This window comes from Andrographis paniculata, unplaced genomic scaffold (assembly GCF_009805555.1).
Source record: "Andrographis paniculata isolate CXL003 unplaced genomic scaffold, ASM980555v1 Contig70END, whole genome shotgun sequence".
Classification (NCBI taxonomy): Eukaryota; Viridiplantae; Streptophyta; class Magnoliopsida; order Lamiales; family Acanthaceae; genus Andrographis; species Andrographis paniculata.
In genome coordinates this window covers 426371-447579 of record NW_026137607.1, presented here as the reverse complement: position 1 = coordinate 447579, position 21209 = coordinate 426371, and the positions used below count along the sequence as shown (strand labels likewise).

The window sequence follows — 21209 nt, the reverse complement described above, 5'->3', positions numbered from 1 at the left end:
ACACCTATTTATATCACATCATACAACTATTCAAATTCAAAATTTTTACTATTCAAATCCCAACTCAAAATCCAAACCCAAACAAACATACCCTAAATTTACTTAACCAAAGAAACATATAAGTCAATGACAAGAAAAGTGATTTTATGATTTATTTTTTTTTAATCAATTGAAAAATCCACTCATTTGAGTGTTCCTTATTTTGCTTTATTTTCCTTTTATGTATGGTGTTGACTTAGATTAATATATTGTAATATTATATTCTCTCTGCTTCATATTTATTTATTCGTTTATTATTTGTACGAAATTTTAAAAATATTAGTATTATATTGGAATGTAGTAGAAATAAAAATGAAAAGACTAAACTAATTTTATAGTATAATATAAAGGTAATGACATTTATGTAATATATTATAAATTGGAAGTATGTTTGTAATGTTAAATATATAGTACAATTACTAATAAAAAATAAATATTTTATTATAAAACGAATCAAAATAAAAAATAAATAAATTATTAAGGGACGAAGGGACTCATGACATATCATTTTTGTTAAAATAGCATGTGTCAATTATTCACTCTCCCGGTCTGTCACACTAGGATGTGTTTGTTTGGGGGTTTGGATTTTGAGTTGGGATTTGAATAGTGTTGGGATGAGAATAAGGTGTTTCACCGGTATACTTTCGAACACCTATTCAAATGAGCCAACTTCTGAAACGTAGTTATATCACAGTTGTAACACCCTACTGCCAACTGAATGCATGCGGAAAATACAAAGCAGTAATGAGACAAGGGTTTGTTTACCCGGTTCGGATGTTGATGACTCCAAGTATGAACATATTCTTAGCTTCACGAAATTGTGTATTACTCGAATTTCTGTATAAAAACCATCATAATAACCGATTAATGACATACATTATTGATCTATATACTTGGCATGATCCAGAGTTCGTTGTTGAGATTATTAATGATTCTTTGCCATTTTTAAGCGGTAGTCTGGTGCCAGAAAAGCTAAGGCATGCGCCACCAGCGACAGCCACCTCCGCTCGTAAGCGCTCAAAATATCTCCTGGAAAAGACTAAGGCATGAGAGGCAAGCGGTAGTTTCCACCGCTCGCAAGCGATAGCCTCTCTCGCTTGCAAGCGACAGCCCATATACCCACCGCTGCAGATTATCATCAGATTCCAACTAAGTGTTCCAAGTGCAGCGGAAAAACCATTTCATTTCCAGCCAGCACAAGCGAGCCTAGCTGCGCTGATGCCCTCCAACTCTCTGACAAGCGAGAAAGATCTGAGCCATTGCAATTCAATGCAATCAAAGCAAGCACCCTGGGAGTTACGGCCAGCAACTGCTTCAACAGAATAACTACCAGCAACCGCCTAACTGCCCAGTGGTTGGAACCGCCCAGCAACTGATTGCAACCGTCCCGTTTAACCTGCTATAAATAGGGCCAGATATCTCTATATAAAAAAACTCGACAACTTCGATTTTGGAGTACTTCTAGCAATTACATTCTGCATTCCAGTCGTCTTCTTGTCTTCGAGAGCTCCAACCCTGTAAGAAAGTTCTCCACAGGAATGGCCAAGAGAGTAAGGATTTCCCTTCTCCCTTGGCCAAGTATTCACCGCTTTCAAGTATTCCACTCGGTCCCCGCTTCCGCTCATGGCCCGATCATCTGGTTACCGCTGGCACTTCATATTCCACCCTCACTTCGCTCGCTTCCGCTCATTCACTCTTATCGCTTTATTTACTGCTTTTAATATATTAGAAGTTTTGATCCGCTGCAAGAGGATCCTTTCATGCCATTTTCGTCGTTTTTTTCAAGATCTTCACATGTGAAATTCATGAATTAAAATACTTGTGTTCGACCTGGAAACTCATCAGTAAAAAGAGTATTAATAATTATGATAACTACTCAGGGTCTACAATCACATGATTTACTATATTTGATCATTTTCCTATATACATCACTCACTGATTTTCGAATATAAATTCCCTGTGGATTTGTACAAATTACGAAATGCAATTTTAGGTTATCAGATACAAACAATCCTACATCTAAGGGATAGCAATCCAGGAGAAGTTCACTAATCAGTGTTGATTAAGAACATAGACAACCACAACTCCTTCAACTCATCCTCCTAACATGGTTTACCTTGGAAATTTCCTCCACAGGCTTATGTTGTCACAAACTCGTGCCGACAACGACCACGGAGCAGAGTTGCTCAGAATCTGGACGCCTCTCCTAATCGGAACTCCGATTTCTCCTTCCTCCGACGAGGTCTCCGGCAGGATAAAAGTGTCTAGCACTCACTCAATACATGGAGAAGAGAAAGGTTGGGGTTGAGAGGATTTAACTCACTTTCTCTCACTATACTTCACTCTCAAAACCTTCCAATAACCACACTCTCTCCTCACAATTATCTATAAAGCCATCTTGCTTTGCATGTAAAACAAAACCAATTAAAACCCTTTGCACATAAATGGAATGATGTGTCTCTGCATGAAGTCTGTAAAAGGTTGACCACCCAAAATATCAATTCTTTTGTCTTATCTAAGCTTCTCCAATCGAGAAGAAAAGACCTAACAGTGTTGCAGACAGTCTGTTGCAGACAGTCTGTTGCAGCAACCTAATAAAGACAGGTTACTCCAAATGGAAACAATAAAAGGCAGCAGATAAAGAGATCGTACAGGTGCCCATATGCCAAAATAAGTTGGGGAATTCTTGTTCTAACAAATAGTAAAAATTTTGAATTTAAATAGTTGTATGATGTGATATAAATAGGTGTTGATGTGATATTTTGAATATAAAATTGATTTTTATTATAATATAAAAAATAAAAAATATGTATTTGATTTGATATTTTTGAGGGAAAAAATAAGATAATAGCGTATTTAAAATTCAATCCCCCAAACAAACTCGCCATAAAAATAATTGAATTAGGATCGGGTCCTAGTTGAATTCCAATTCATATATTATTCACATATATTTAATTACATTCAACATTTTGTGTGTATTTTATACATTTTTTTTTCCCAAAAAAATAGATTTTTTTTAAAAAAATACTCCTCCGTTCACCTTTATGGGTTATGTTTACCTTTTGTGTCATGTACTTAACATTAAAAATATTCTTATATTTGCATGAATTTTTATATAAATGTGCTTCTATTAGTATTAAAAGACACTAAGGTTGTGTTTGTTTGGGGGTTTGGATTTTGAGTTGGGATTTGAATAGTAAAAATTTTGAATTTGAATAGTTGTATGATGTGATATAAATAGGTGTTGATGTGATGTTTTGAATGTAAAATTGATTTTTAATATAATATAAAAAATAAAAAATAGGGGTTTGATTTGATATTTTTGGGGGGAAATTTTTGGATGAATAGTAGGATTTTGTTAAAATCCTACAAACGAACACACCCTAATAGAATTATCTTTTTAATTTTTTTAAATTTGTACTACGTTTTGATATAATAATTAATATTCAAAAATTAATACGCAAAAAGTAAATGAAACCTTAGGGTGTGTTTGGTATAGAGAAATGAGATCAAAGAAATGAGAATGGTCTCATTTCTCTTGTTTGTTTGAGTTAGAAAAACAAAATTTGAGAAATAAATCATTTCCGATTATCTATTTTCATTTATCTCATATATGCAGAGAAATTAGAGAAATAATATAGTGGTATATATTTTTTTAATTTTTTAAAATATTTTTTGTACTATCTAATTTTTATACATATTATTTTAATTTTACAAAAATCAAATTTAATTTATTGTTAAAGTATTTAAATTTTACTATTTTTTAAGAAATTATACTAAAATATAAAACATCGTATATAATTTATAATTTTTTTAAAAAAAAAAGTCACCAAAAATATTTTTCATGAATTTTCATTAGTTGAATTTTTTTTATCCAATTAATCATTTATTTATTGTTTGATTAATTCATATAGCTGCATTTTTTTTATACATTTCTCAATTGAATTCTCTATTTTATCAAACAAAGAGAATTAATTTTCATTCTCTATTAAATTCTATTTCTCTTTCATTTCCATTTTCTACTCTTATTTATCTGCAATTCTATTATCTATACCAAAAGGACGGAGGTAGTACTATATTACATCCATTTATTAAAATAAAAAAAAAAATCACTTACAAAACTACTTTCCCACATATTCCAATTATAAAACTAACATAACAAGCATACGAAAAAAAATAATAATAATAAATAAATAAATAAATAATATTCACTCTATCCCCTCATCCATTTTAGTACTTTTGGTTCAAATACAAAATATCAAATTTTTTTCTAACTAAAAATAGACCTCACTACACAATACTCTAGATTTTCTTGTACGGCACCGCCGGCGATCGCCGCCCCGAAATGTCCAACACAATCTCGAAAAGCTCGGCTTCTGACTCCATATCGGACGTCTCCGCCGCGCCAGCCCTACTTCCGGCGGCGGCATTGCTGCTGATTCTCGCCGTGCTTAGCTGTCTCCATTGCGAGTCAATTCTTCCGATGGAGAACATGTCGTCGGAGCCAAAAGATGTCGACCTCCCGTGATGATTAAAGATGCAAGGATTGGGCGATCTTTGCATGTTTGCCGCCGTGTATTTGAACATACATTGTCCAAGATTGACGAGAACCGCAATGTCCCCGTCGGAGGCGAGTGCCGGGTAAAGAGGATGCCCGAATTCCGGCGAGTCGCAATGAACTTCGTACACCAGATGTGAATCTACGGTGAAAAATACCCGCTTTTGCGACGGATTGTAGCCGCACCCGATCACTTGCCCGGCGGCTTCCCATCGTCCGCCTTTCCTCGGCCGCGCAAGTTTGTTTCCTACAAAAAATATAATGAAAATAAAAATAATTTTACTTAGATTTGATACGATTCTCAAAAATTATATTTAATCAAAAATATATTGTTGTAAAACATATTGAATCATTGTACCATTGGAAATATGAGATTCAGAGCGCATCCAGCGATGAAAGATTCTCATATCCATACTATAAAAATTAAGACATAATATTACAGGACATAGGCAATAGTCTACGTGATAGATAGTAAAAATATGTATTTTGACTTATCTATAAGTATAAAAATATTAATTTGATAAAAAATGATCGAATTAAGATAAACAATAAATTGACGGAATAAATGGTAAAAATATATATTTTTGCCTATCTATAAATATGAAAATATTAATTTGATAAAAACTGATCGAAGGAGTCAATCCATTTGATCAACAAATACAATTAATGACGCCTTTGGAGTTCAAGACCCCGAGGCTCTATGTGGCTCAGTTACTGCATAGTCTCCATACAACGTACACTTATATGCTAATGATATATAAAATATTAGTCAATTTTTCAATGTAATAAGATTATACCATCGAAAAATAGATCGCCGGCCGAATTGAAGCCTACGGATCCTCGGCGGCGACCAGGGATTTTTAGCGGCATAGCGCCACCGGGTATAAGCCCCATCGAAAACGAAACCTCGTTTTCAGCCGCATTGATGTTATCGTTGTCATTGTCATTTTCGCCTGGGACAATTGTGATCTCAAAATATGCCTCCGCCGGAAAAATCGAATCCGTCGATTGCGGCCCTGGCAACGGCAATGCTGCCCGGGTGACCGTTATCGCCCCCGCCGGAGAAATTTTCTTAATGCCAGGATTCAGCCTGACTCTCTGCATATAATCGGCCGAACCTTCCGGAAGCTCCCAACCGACCTCGGCGTTCCGGTAATTCACATCGTCGCCGGCGGCGAGTCGGAGCGACGGCGATGACGTCAGCTCCGTGAAAGCAAATCGTGGCCATCCATAATCCGTCGCTTCTCTTACGAGCGTCGGATTGTCTTCCCATTTGAAATAGACGCCGGAATTGTCGCCGGCGGCGATTGGACAGTGATTTCCGGTGGAATTCGTCGCCGCTGGGGAAGTCCGGCGGTGCTGCCGGAGGAGGAATAGGCGGCGGCAGATTAGGGTAATTGTAATTCCGAGCATTACTCCAAATCCGACGACGAAAAAATAATCAAACCATTGCTTCATTACTGCGTTTTCCGATCTCAATTTTCAAATCGTCGACGGCGACGGCGAGAGATGAGTTGGTGTTGTGTTCTTCAGTGAAGATTGATTGTGGCCATTAATGGAATTGAACGAACAGTTCGATAATGGCGGCAGCGAAAAACAGATAGTAAGAGATTTTATTGGCTTTAAAATTAAAGGCAATAATAATAATAATAATAATAATAATAATAATAAATCGCGTAATTCCCTACTAATTAAGAAAATTTTAGTAAATTTTTTCCATCATTAAATTTAATATATATATATTTTTTTAAAATTTTAAAATATTATATTATTATCCAAATTATCAATATTCAGATAGGTCGAAATAAGGTTTGGTTTAGATAGAATTTTTTAAAATTATCCACTCTCTACATTTGGAAAGGAAACATATGATTTTTACTTCCTAAAGGCTGATTTGGAATTTTACAGTATGATTAAAAAATAATATTATTTTCATCGAACTCTAAGAGTTTTATTTATTTTTTTATGTGTTGATATTTGATATTAATTATTATATCAAAATATAGTACAAATTAAGAAAAAATTGCAAAAATATTTCTATTAGTGTCTTATAATACTAATAAAATGATATTTGTACAAAAATTATACAAATGTAAAAATATTTTTAATGTTAAGTACAATGACGCAAAAACTAACTGCGATCCTTATAGGCGGACGGAGTAAATAGTATTTAATTAATTAGAGAAGAAAGTGCATAAAAAATTTGGTCATTTAATTTTATATATAAAGTAATTGTATGTATAACGATATATTTCAAATTTAAATAAAAATTAGAGGCTATTTTGATACCGTATATTGTTACTTTTTTTTAAAAAAAATAAGAAATAGATACTTTTGAGTGTGATATGCAAAAAATAGTAAAAATGGTATTTTGAATTGAGATGGAGTGGTATATGAAATTTAATCAATATTGTATTTTAATGGTGGTGACGATTCCGGTGAAATGTAGCACCGTGCTGATAGCACATCGTGTATTAACAGACAATACACAATATTACTACGGACAATACACAATATTATTATGGATAATATACAATATTACTACGGACAATACACAATATTACTACGGACAATACATAATATATATTAAGGGTGTGTTCGTTTGATGGATTTTGACAAAATCTCACTATTCATCAAAAATTTTTCCCCCAAAAATATCAAATCAAACACCTATTTTTCATTTTTTATATTATATTAAAAATCAATTTTACATTCAAAACATCACATCATCACCTGTTTATATCACATCATACAACTATTCAAATTCAAAATTTTTACTATTCAAATCCCAACTCAAAATCCAAACCCCCAAACAAACACACCCTAAGATAATACAAATACGACACTTAAACTAACAACACATGCAACAGTTGATTTTAACACATGATATTAATTCTATATAACACATGTTATAAGTATAAACAACAGCACATGTATGCGTGATATGTAAAATAAAAACATGTGTTATATGTAGTTTTTATCGGTGCAAATTAGAAAAATCTGTAACCCCTCCCTTTAATAATAGTTGATAGTATTAATATGTAAAGTAATGTGAGAATATTGATGTAAATAAGTATAAATGTGAAAATATTTGTAATGTGTAGCAAGATTCATTAATACTTTAGAAAATAAAATAAAATAAAATAAAAATAAAAATAGATATTTTGTGTTTGGATAATAAAAAATACTATAAAATATATACTTTATCAAGTGGACGGATGAAGTAGTAAAAATTACTTCCTCTGTCTCGTATTATTTGTCCCTATTTTTTATTTTCGTCTGTTTCACATAACTTGTCATTTTTTTAAATATAATTATACACTTTAAAGATATTTATTTATATTATTAAAAAAATTATTTAAAATATTTTTTTTATTTGTATTAAAGATGCAGTATTGTGTTCGTATTTACAATCAATATAAGTTTTAAACAAAAAGAATATTTAGTGTAAATTTTATATTAACACAAAGGAATTTCACGCAGTAAATAAAACACAGTGTTTTATGCATATTTACTAAAATAGTGTTATATAATTTAATTTTTTTTATATTTTTTTTCTATTGAAATTGTATTGTTTTCAAATATAAAATGGCAACAAAGTAGGCAGTTCTTGCGGGATTGTAACTAAGTGGTTAAGCATTTATCTACATGTTCCTCGATATATATATATATATATATATGTTCTTTTTTATTAAATAATATACTCTCTTCGTCCGATTTCAAAATATTTTTTTTATCATTTTTATTAATCTCACTTAAAATATTCATTTCTTATTTTTAAAAAGTAATTCTACGAATATATTATTACACACTTAAATTATAAATATATTATTACAAATGCTATTATTTTATACAAAGAATAAAAATATCAAAATTTTTTACACATTTTCACTAATTAATAAAATACTATTATTTTTTAATTTATTACATAATTCTAAATGACTCATTTGAAATGAACCGGAGTGAGCATTAAACTATTATTTAAATTAAATTTTAAACCTAAGAAAAAAAATCAAATGAAACAAAATCTACCACCGAAATAAATGGGCCTACAAATAGTGGGCCGAAAATTAATATCCGGCGTCACACAGTTCTCTAATTACTTATAATATTAAATGGGCTCAAAGCCCAATAAGAACTTTCACATATAAATGGGCCTCATTTTCTAACGGGAAATAAAAACATTATTTTATTGTATTTTTAAAGTTTTTATTATTCTTAAAATTTCAAACACAAAGACATCAAATGTGTAAATAATATATTATAATTTATAAAATTATTTTTCGCATTTAAATTAAATATTTGGATTGCGTGTGGGAAGTGAGTGATGAATATAAAAAATAAATAATTAAAGAAAAATGGAATGGGTTGTATTTATTAATGGCTACATTTCTGTTTTTTGGTTATAATATTATTTTTATTATAATAATTAAATAAATGGTGCCATGGTTTGGTCACTATCTTCTCTCTGCGGTTAGTGAACAACTCCAACTGACTCTGACCCAACCAATTTGCTCTACACAGTACTATATATATTCTCCCTCTCTCCAGATTTCGTGTTTGCTTCATTATAGATACGGTATTTTATAAGGGGTGTAATTAGTAGATAATTAAAAATATATTAGTGAAAATAATTATCCTATAATATAAATAATTATAAATTAAGATTAAAATAATTAATTAGTTTAATTAAAATTAAAAAATTTAAAATAAGATTAAAGTGTGTAATCATTTTTCAAAAAAGAAAAATGATATGGTACGTAAGACGGACAAAAACGGCAACATAGACATAGTATCTGGGACGGAGGGAGTATAATATATACTCACTCCATCCACTAAAATTAGCACAATTTGATCTGACACAAAAAATTAAAAAAAAAAAATTAGTTTATTAAAAATGTGATATATAGTTGAGAGTGTTTTTAAAAATTTAATTAAAAATTAAAGTAAATAAAAAAAAGATAATATAATAAAATTGGTGGTATTTGTTATAAATAACTGTTGAATAGAGGGTAATAATAAAATGCTGATTTTTTTATTTTGCCAAAATTAGTAATGAAATAAATTTAACGGACAGACTAAAAAGAAAAGTGAAAATAAATTTGGCTAATGGAGATAATATTTTTTAATATCACGTGATTGTCAATGTTTTACATAAATATTTTATTTTAATCTTTTTATTTAATACATATTGCGTTCCAAACGATGTGTCTTATTGGATGTTGGTACAAAGAATGAAGAATAACAATATTTAATTGAAAGTAGATATAAAATAGAATGTAAAAAATTAAAATATCTTTACTTTTTAAAAAAATTTTAAAAAATAAATTAGAGTAATAATTAAGAATAATTTAAAAAAATAAGAATAATATTATAATAAAATAGATATCACTGTTACTAAATAGTTAAACAAGACAATTATTTTGAAACGAAGGGAACTTCACGAGTTATTTTGGATAATACCGAAAATTAATAAAATTTTGAATTAAAGTTACTATTTAATATAATATTAGTATATATATATATATATATTGCTTCCTCCCTCGGATATTTTATCCGCGTTACCGTAGATAGGGGAATTTAGAAGGGGTATAATTAGTAAATAATTAAAAATATATTAGCAAAAATAATTATCGTATAATAAAAATAATTATAGATTAAGATTAAGATAATTTATTAGTATAATTAAAATTTAAAAAATTATAAATTAAATTTTTAAAAATAAGATTAAAATGTATAATTATTTTTCAAAAAAATAAAATGACAAAATAAATAGGACGAACAAAAATAAAAAAATAGACATGAGAAGCGGAACGGATGGAGTATAATGTATTAAATATACTCCCTCCGTCCCAGAAATAAGTATCCATTTGTTTTTTTGCATGTAGTTTTAGAAATATTAGTATTATATTATGATATAGTAGGAATAAAGTATAAATGACTAAAATAATCTTATTAGTATGTGTGATATAAAAGTAATGACATTTGTGTAATATATTGTAAGTTGTAAAAGTATTTGTAACGTTAGGTAGATAATACAGTTACTAAAAAAAAATTGATACTTTATTATGGGACGGACTAAAATAAAAAAATGGATACATGGAACGGATGAAGTAATATAAATAATAGTAATGTATAATATATATACTTTTAAAGTCAACATATTTATATTTATTTAAAAATATTTATTGGATTAGGATACATTAAATGCCAGTCTGACAGCTTCATTCAGATTCCTTCCGTGAATAGAACGGAACTATATTGGATTGTTTGGTTGGATTTTAGGGTGATTATATATGTTTAACTAAAATTAATAAATGCTATATTATATTTTATCTGTTTTAAAATAATAGTTTTATTTTATCATTTTATCTATTTCAAAATAATTTTTCAATTTTTATATTTGTTACTAATTCTCAATTTTTTAACAAAAATATTTATATTTTTTTCACAATAATTACATAAAATATAGACATTTGATATACTTTTTCATCAATTATCAATATAATATTATTATTTCTTAATTTATATGTTCATCCCAAATGTACATACTACCTCCGTCCCCACATACCGTGTCTGCTACACTATAGACACAGTATTTTAAGAGTATTATAATTAGTAAATAATTAAAAATGTATTAGTGAAAATAATTATTTTATAATATAAATAAATATAAATTAAGATTAATATAACTAATTAGTTTAATTAAAATTTTAAAAAAATAAAAAGTTTAAAATGAGATTAAAATTTGTAATCATTTTCCAAAAAAGGAAAGTTACATGGTATGTGAGACGGACAGAAACGGCAACGTGGACATGGTATATCGGACGGCGGGAGTAATATTTAGTTATGATATTATTTTATCCTTTTATTTTATTAATAATGTTGATATTTTTAAAAAATAAATTTAATAGGAGTATATATGATTTTAAAAATTATGATATATTTAAAATTTTTAAAAATTATATCGTAAGAAAAAATATATATACAATATTAATATTATTTTATATAAAGAATAATTTTATTATTATATAAATAAATAAAAAAAATAAGTTTATTTATTTATAATTAATATAAATTAATTTTATAAAATATATGGAGTTTTAAATGTATATAAAGATTTTGAGTAAATCCATAATGTAAAAATGTTATGTATTGTAGTTAATTAGTTGATTTATTTATGTAAAAATATTTTTTAAATGATTTTTTTGATATAAAAAAATAGCATCAGAGTTTGAACACATGATCTCACAGTCACAAGTTCATTCCTACACCACAAAGCAATCCCTTGTAGGACTAAATTATTTCGATTATTCAATTTTACGAAGAATTGCTTATCCAATAATAATTTTCTTGGACGTCATAATAATAATAATAATAATAATAATAATAATAATAATAATAAAACTATCTCCAATAATATTTTCTATTTTTGTAGAAATTATAGTATTATTCTCTATTTTTTAAGGTTAATTATAGTAACTCATCTCTAATTATACATATATTTTATTTTAAATTCTTTTTGTCTGATTTATATATATCAATTTATTTTTTATTCTTTGTAATATTAGATAAAATATAGGAGTATTTAATTATTAAAGTAAAAAACAAATTTATTGAAAAAACAAAATGAATACACTTTAATTGACAGATAAAAATAACAAAACAATTATATATAATTAAAATGAAAAATAGTATTTTAATTTGATATTTCAAAAGAATAAATAATGTATTTTAAGAAAAAAAATCATTTAATACAAGTAATAAAAATGAAACAAGTTAAACATATGAAATACCATTTCGTATAAAATCATCACAATTCCTGACACGTAATAAAAAAATAAAAATATATAAATACTCCCTCCGTCCTAGATAAGATAAACGCATTACCGTAGATACAAAAGTTTAGATAAAATATAATTAGTAAATAATTAAAAAATGTATTAGTAAAAATAATTATTATTTACTAAAAATAATTATAAATTAAGATTAAGATAATAAATAATTTAATTAAGATTAAAAAATTTAAATATTAAATTTTAAAATATAATTAAAGTGTATAATTAATTTTTTAGAAAATAAAAATAAATTATGTGGAATGAAAAAAAAAAAACTTATATGAGACAGACAAAAATATTAGTCAACTATAAACGCAAACCAACAATACTAAGTGCCTTGAACTTGTAAAATACCGTTAAGACTGAAAAATGGATAAAATAAAAAATTATTTTTATACTAAGAATACTAAAAAATTAAAAAGAAAATGATAAACCCAAAAATATAATTATATTATTATTATTACTACTTCGTTATGGATGTTTCTTTTAAAAAAATCACACATGTTCCCAATAGTATTAAAAGTTAATTATAAAATAAAATAGTGGTGTATTAGTAAGTTTTGATAAAATATTTGAGTTTTTTTTTTTTTTTATTTGAAGTTAATAATCCAATTATTTATTTTGCATTATTTTATTTTTATAAAATACTAAATTAAAATATTATTTCAATTAAAATTTTAATTACTATACAAATTTTAAATCAGATCAAACAAATAGAATATTTTACTCTATCCTACAGGTAATATGAGACTATTATTGTATAATAAAAATTATTATAAATTAAAATTAAAATAATTAAATAGTTTATTTAAGATTAAAATATTATAAAATATAAAACTTAAAATATTATTAAAATGTATAATTATATTTTAAAAAAAATAATGTGAACTAACGAAAATAAAAAATATAAACAAATTATGTGAAATCGAAAATATATTGTTTTTTTATTAAAAACTATTTTTAATATATAATTAAATACACATAAAAAATATAAAACAAACAGTGCCTTTTAAAAAAAAAAAAATTATTACAGCGTGCACATGGATTCAAGTATTAAAATAAATAATTAATTAAATATAATTAGGGATTTGGATAGGCGTGTGTTTTCATAAAAGCGTGCAATAGGAACACACGCGTAAGGTGTCGGCCAACCTTGTTTCTAGTCGTGCTTATCCATTTAAAATTACTCCCCACCATTATTTATTTTTCACAATTAATAATAATAATAATAATAATAATAATAATAATAATTTATTCAAATTTATTTTTTATTTCTTTTAATAAATAATAGTAATAGTTTATGATATATATCCAGTGGACTGGTCACAGTCTTTACATGAACCCTAAACGGAATTACGATACGACGCCGTTTCGCGAGCCCTTCAACTGAGTATAAATTAAGGCGCATGGAAACGGATGAACCGTTTGTTCTGCTATCGTGAGCCGCTCCCCTGGGATTCTCTCTTCCCTTTTTTTTTACCCAAATATCTTCAAAACCCTAATTCGAGCATGGCTTAACCCTACCACGAAATCGGCCGAGAAATTGAATCGACAGGAGCGCGAATTTCTTCGATCGAGAGTTTTAATGGAAGGCGGCTGCTGCACGACGTCGACGTCGTCGGCGACGGAGATTTCGAAGAGGAAGCCGAGGCAGCACCAGGAGAAGCCGTACAGAGGAATAAGGATGAGGAAGTGGGGGAAATGGGTGGCTGAGATTCGAGAGCCGAATAAGCGGTCCAGAATCTGGCTCGGCTCCTACTCCTCCCCCGTCGCGGCGGCGCGTGCCTACGACACCGCCTTGTTCTACCTCCGCGGCCGCTCCGCCCGCCTCAACTTCCCGGAGTGCATCGTCGAAGACCTCCTCGATCAGCAGCGCGACCTCTCCGCCGCCGCCATCCGTAAAAAGGCCACCGAGGTCGGCGCCATGGTCGACGCGCTCCAGAGCGGCGCCGCCGCCGCCCACTCGCGCCCCGGACCCGATAACCACCGGGTTCAAGTCAAACCCGATTTGAATGAGTACCCGAGCCCGGAAACTTCCGACGATAGTTAACCCGGTTCGATTGTATTATCATTATTATTATTTTATGTTTTTCTTAGAGTTTTGATCTTTCCTAAAAAAAAAAAAAAAAATGAAAATGAAAATTACGATAGTATTATATTTGCAGAGATGAATTGGGTAGTAAAACATTGCATTTTGTAATATAATCCAAAGGGATTATATATTATAAATATAGTATTATTTGTTTATTGTTAATTGTAAAATTAATGAATATTTATTTTAACTGTTTGATTGAAAATGGTTATGATAAAAGGATAAGGCTTAGTCCTAAGGTTTCAGTGGGCACACCATAAGTACATAAAATTCATATAAAAGAATAAAAATTAAATATTATTCAGACAGGAAAAAGATGGAACAATATAAAAAATAATTAGTGGTCCAGAGTTGTTCCATTATTACAAATATTATTTATTTATGATTATAAATAAATAAGGCAGCTAAAATTGCATGAAATGGTTTAATATGGACAAGTGCAATGTCTGTGAATCCGTGTGACGTTTGGGGGACCAATCATCATGGAGCAGGGCTGTGCCTGTTTGGCTATTAATATTTGACTTTATTAAAAAGGCTTCATACTTATAATATACTATTTAATCCTCCTACCGCCTCAATATAATAGTTTTATTTAATATTTTTATCTGTTTTAAAATAATAGTCTTATTTGCATAAATAATCATATTATTATACAATTGTTAATACCTTTTACACTAATATAGTTGCAAGGGAAAAAATGACTTTTACCTATATTTTTTACCCATTATCAATATAATATCAATATTTCTTAAATCTCGTGCTCAACACAACCAAGACTATAATTCCGGGACGGAGAAAGTAATATTTTATTAATTAAAAAATATAGTCCCTCCGTCCCGAAACTAAATATTCATTTGCTTTTTGCATGTAATTTTAGAAATATTAGTATTATATTAAAATATAGTAGAAATAAAATAGAAATGACTAAAATACCCTTATTAGTATGTGTGATATAAAGATAATGATATTTGTGTAATATATTGTAAGTTGTAAGGGTATTTGTAATGTTAGGTAGATATTACAATTACTAAAAAAAGGAAATAGGTACTTTGTTATGGGACAGACTAAAATGGAAAAATAGATACTTTGTTATGGGACGGAGGGAGTATATAAGATGATTTATATATATATATATTATTTTATCTGTATAAATTTATTATATATACCTATATTTTTAATTTATATAGTTAAAAAATATTTTAATATTTTTCAAATAATGGAAAATAGTAAAAGTGGTATTTTCAATATTGATAATAAGAAAATTAAAACAAAGTTAGAGCCAATTTTTTTTAATATAAGAATAGTTAGGATGTTGATTGTAGATTATCATAATAATACATATATAAGGTTATATAATATTGTATATATAATAGTATAAAAATAATACTTATATAATATATTAATTTAATTAATTTTTTTTAATTATGTCTCATTTTTTCACAAAGCAAAAATTATATATATAAAAAAATATATATAAATTTTTATTAAGAAAATGAAAATTTTATACTAAAATATTTGCAGGAAAGCCGTTAGAGGACAGCTTTATCCAACAGCACAGTGACTGACATAGATTGTCGTTTGTCCCAAATATGCTCTCCCCAAAATATATATCATTCAAATAAATATTTTTATTTATTAAAATACATTTTCATTTAAATATTAGCTATTCCCCATTTTTTGTCCATTTTAAGATAATTGGCCAACTTTATTACGCATAAAGTATTTAATATAATATTATTTTATTATTTTTATATAATTAATAATATTAATAATTTTAAAATAAATTTAATATATATGATTAAGAATATTAGAATATTTATTTGAATTATTTAAAAATTATATCTCGATAAAAATATATACAATATGGATATAAATTTGTAAAGAATAAAAATTTCTACCATAAGTAAATACTTTTTTTAAAAAAAAATTTAAAATTAACATAAATTAATTTTATAATAATGGAGTTTTAAATATTAATAAAAATATTTAATTTTGAGAAGAGAGATATAAATAAAGAGATTTGAGTTAGTCGTATATTCTCTCATTTCTAATACAATAGTCTTGTTTACCATTTTTGTTCGTTCCAAAACAATGGTCTTATTTTCATAAATAATCATATAACCATAAAACTATCATTATTTTTTCATTATTATTACACAATTGTCACTACTTTTTACATTAATACACTCACAATGGCAGAAAAGTTATTTATTTTTACTTTTTACCACCTACCAATATAATATCAATATTCTTTAAATCTCGTGTCCAATACAATAAGACTATACTTTTGGGACGAAGAGAGTATGATGTATGATGTTATATGTTATATAATTAATTATGTCGATTTTATTTTTGTTAAGCATGTTTTGATTTAATACGTTTTAATCAAAAGACAAATATGTCAATTGTTATGAGATAAAATAAAAAATAAAAAATATGTCAATTGATATTGGATAGATAAAAATAGTACATGTGTCATTTGTCTATTTCATACTATAATTTATTTTTTTAAATAAATAATTATACACTTTAATTGTATCTTAAATTTTAATTTATAATTTATAATTTATTAATTTAAAAATTTACTATTTTAATTTAAAATTTTATTATTTAAAAAACCACAACTAAACTATAACCAAAAAAATAAATACGATCCAAAAGTTCGATTCAAACTCGACATGAAAAATAAGAATTCGGACGTTAGGCCCAAAGTATTTTCGAACCGGGCTAGTCTAACATGGTTGAAATCTAATCCAAGCATAAAACGATTGATCAAATAAAATTTTAATTTAAATATTTAATAAAATAAAATAAAAATTATAAACTAATATTTAAATTTTTATTTGTCAATCAAAACTATATTTTTTAGTATAATAGTATCAATTTAATTTAATATGATCTATTTATTTTAATAAAACAGCAATACAAAACAGATCTAAAACAAAATAAATAATAAAAATAAAAAATTGGACTAGCCCAGCCTATCATGACTCTAAACTGGGCCCTGCTTGGGATTGGTTTTCAGGCCCAATTTAAAATCAGGCCGTGCCAGTCCAAAATCGTCACCTTTAAATTTATTTGTATATATCACATTATTTTATTTTATTTTTTAATTTTTCTTATCATTTTCAACTTCTCATATCTACTAATTTTAGAAAAATACATCATCAAATTTGAGAACACTTTGAAAGCAACAAATGGATTTAATAATTTTTAGGAAGGTTAAAATTTAAATTTAAACAAATTTTGTAGTAATATTAAGATTATTTAATTAATTTATTATTATTTTTATTTGTGATATGTTATGAAAAAATATTTATTTATTTATAGGTATTTTTTTATATTATCAAAATAAAAGTTTAAAAAGTTATGATAGTATTTAATTAACTAGTAATATAAAAAAATAATAAATGGTGTAAATTTCAAAATAATAAAAATAAATATGTAAGATGAATTATAGGGTCCATACTGATGTTTTTTGGATTTAATGAATAGTTTAGTAATTAGAGAAAATTAGGAATTGAGTGAAATGCTGATGTAACATTGATAAAAAGAAAAAAAAAAGAAATTGGTGAGATGGAAAAAATAATATATATATTTTATTAAAAAAAAAAAAACAGAAGCAAAAATACAATATAAACATTTATCCTTAACAAATCTATTATGAAATTGGGCTTTCTTTTAATGAGGGCTTTATGGGCCTAGCCCAATAGCATCAGCCCAATATTGTATTTTTTTAATTTTAAAAAATAAATAAAAATTATTTGTGTGATGTTGGACACTGAAATTGTGAAATTATGAATAATTGCAATTAATGGTATAGGCTTTTTGCAATGAGGTGACAGGTAATGGTGGAAAAAAAGAGAAAGGTGATATGGCTTTATGGGAAGAAGGTCAAATATGATATTTTCAATTTTCAATGTTCACATATTTTTGTTTTAATTAAATATTTGGAAGTGTTACCACCTCAAAAAGTTTTTTTTTTTTTTTTTTTTTTTAAGAAAAAATAAATTATAAAATCATGCAAGAATATCTATAATTAAAGTGGAAGCACCCAACAAACAAAAAGTAAAATGCCATTTTAACCCTAACAATAATAAAAAGTCTTCTTCCTATGGAAAAAAACACCCAAAAAGTAAAAAGAAATAATTGAGGGTCATATTTTTAGTGGTTGTTTGGACTGTCAACCATTTACAGAAATATAAATAAATTAATTAAATATAGGGGCCTTCTAACAACCTTTGCACCAACTTTTCCATACACGACATGACAATTATCATATATATTATAAAATTTTGTAGGATGATTTTTATTATATTTGTATCATTATATTTTTTACAATTAATCACTACAAATTAACAAATAAAGTTGAAAAAATACAAACTTCAACAACACCCAATATCTCCACTATATCTGACAACAGCGGGGTTAATTAACTAATTTACCCATACTCTATTGCAATATTACCGGTAAGTAAAACTGTTTAAAATAACGAATATTACACTAATAAGGATATTTACTCAATATTCTCAGTATAACTGACAACAGTGGAGTTAATTGACTAATTAACCCATACTCTACTACAATATATCAGTAAGTAGAACGATTTAAAATAACAAATATTACATTAATAAGATATTTACCCAATATTCTCAGTATAACTAACAACGGTGGGATTAATTGACTAATTTACCTATACTCCACTGCAATATTATCATTAAGTAGATCTGCTTAAAATAACAAATATTACACTAATAAGGACATTTACCCAATATCCTCAGTATAACCGACAACAGTGGGGTTAATTGACTAATTTACCCATACTCCACTGCAATATTACCAGTAGGTACAACTGTTTAAAATAACAAATATTACACTAATAAAGACATTTACGTAATAACAAATAGTCATCCGTACACCTTCTCATATATATATATATGTTCAAGGATATATAGGATATATATATTATAAAATTTTGTAGGATGATTTTTATTGTATGTATATTGTTGCTATAGTTTATTCATTCGTGTTTTTATTCCTTTTCCCCACTATTTAATTCAATTTAATTTTAATATAATCACAGTAAACATACAATTTTCCAATTGTCATATAAAAAAATCACTTGAATTAAATAGATATTTTGCCCTGATTTTTGTAAAAACATGCTGCTTTATTATAAAATTTCACATGAATGTATGATATGTCATATGCCATTACACAAAATCTGTACAAAAAAAGGGGAAAAAAAAAATCCCATTATTTTATTCAAAATATTGTATTATTCATTATACACTCAAAATATTATTTTAGGTATCGGCTAGTGTGACTTGTCTGTCTGGTCTAATTTGCAAAATATTAAATACAATTGAAAATTTATCCAATGTGCACTTTCGAGTAGCGATTGTGAATTTCTGCGTCATAAAAAATAAAATAAAATATTATTTTAGATAATAGTATACAAAAAAATGTTATGCCTCTATTTATATATATTCAAATATTACTTTTGATAGTATTTATCTGCAATAATATTTCAATTTTTTATTTTTCTTATAAAATATTATATCGACTACTTTTATCTTACATACATTCTATAGAAATCAAACTTAAACTGTGTTGAACTATAACAACTAAAAAAACAAATAATTGCTTATATACTTTTATTATAGTATCTATGTGCCTGTGAGATCTTTCAGAATTGTTTAATTGATATAGAAACTTGTGAGGTTTTGGATTTTGATTTTGATTCTAAATAGTAAAATTTTGAACTGAAATAGTCGTTTGATGTAATATAAATATGTATTGATGTGATGTTTTGAATGTAAAATTAAATTTTAGTGTTGTTGATGTAATTTTTCAACAAAAATAAAGTAAAATTCAAAGATATAGAAAATATCCTTAAACTTGATTAATTAGTGCCTGAGATTAGGAATCTCTAAACACTGTATGGTACAGAAAATAAACTGGAAAATAAAAGACTGAAATTTAAAGTGGTGATCCCCAAATCTGACTTTGCTTTGTTGAAGTTGATTGAAGATGCCTTGCCAAATGATGATCCAAACCCTTAAATATTCCCTGAGAAACTGTACTGAAAACCGTCGCCCGAACGGTTACAACGTCTCCTTTCCAACCGTCTTCCAACCCTTCTCATGGACCAAAATTATCACTATATTTCATTCTTTAAGCCGACCACAGACCTTCCGCCCTTTTGGCCCGACTGCCAATCTACAACCGTATTGGTCCGACTGCCAATCCTCCCGACTTGCAAACCATCTGACTTGTTGGTCCAGCCACAGAGTCCCGACCTGAGGACCTCCCAACCTGAGGACTTTTCGACCTGCGGACTTTCCGATCTGAGGACCTCCCGACCTGCGGACTTTCCGTCCTGATGACTTTCCGTCTTGAGGACCTCCCGACCTGAGGACCTCCCGACCTGAGGACTTTCCGTCCTGAGGACTTTTCGACCTGAGGACCTCCCGACCTGAGGACTTCCCGACCTAAGGACTTCCCGACCTGAGGTCTTTCCGTCCTGATGACTTTCTGTCTTGAGGACCTCCCGACCTGTATTTTCCTTAGAAATAAACCTATTTTCCTTGAGTTCCCCACGGTGTCCTTCAGCCAGTTCAATCAACTCTATTGCCAGGCCCATTTTTTCTTTTACCTTGGGCTTTTGAACCTAATTCTA

The 21209-nt window shown here is 27.7% G+C and overlaps 2 protein-coding genes across 2 annotated transcripts; one reads left to right on the top strand and one right to left on the bottom strand.

Moving 5' to 3' along the window:
* Positions 1–4341: 4341 nt before the first annotated feature.
* On the bottom strand, positions 4342–6055 carry LOC127264340 (uncharacterized). Its single transcript, XM_051293821.1, has 2 exons — positions 5395–6055; positions 4342–4844 (listed from the first exon to the last, which is right to left on the bottom strand). The coding sequence occupies exons 1-2, from the start codon at positions 6053–6055 to the stop codon at positions 4342–4344; spliced, it is 1164 nt and encodes a 387-aa protein (XP_051149778.1).
* A 7726-nt stretch (positions 6056–13781) lies between these two features.
* Positions 13782–14577, top strand: LOC127264295 (ethylene-responsive transcription factor RAP2-1-like). Its single transcript, XM_051293753.1, has one exon. The coding sequence runs from the start codon at positions 14021–14023 to the stop codon at positions 14483–14485; it is 465 nt and encodes a 154-aa protein (XP_051149710.1). The 5' UTR covers positions 13782–14020; the 3' UTR covers positions 14486–14577.
* The last annotated feature ends 6632 nt before the right edge of the window (positions 14578–21209 follow it).

Excerpts from the sequence above, each read along its gene's own strand:
- LOC127264340 (XM_051293821.1), bottom strand. The coding sequence starts at position 6,055 with ATGAAGCAATGGTTTGATTATTTTTTCGTCGTCGGATTTGGAGTAATG. Across the intron at positions 4,845-5,394 it reads CGGCGATCTATTTTTCGATG|GAAACAAACTTGCGCGGCCG; the intron begins GTATAATCTTAT and ends TATTTTTTGTAG.
- LOC127264295 (XM_051293753.1), top strand. The coding sequence starts at position 14,021 with ATGGAAGGCGGCTGCTGCACGACGTCGACGTCGTCGGCGACGGAGATT.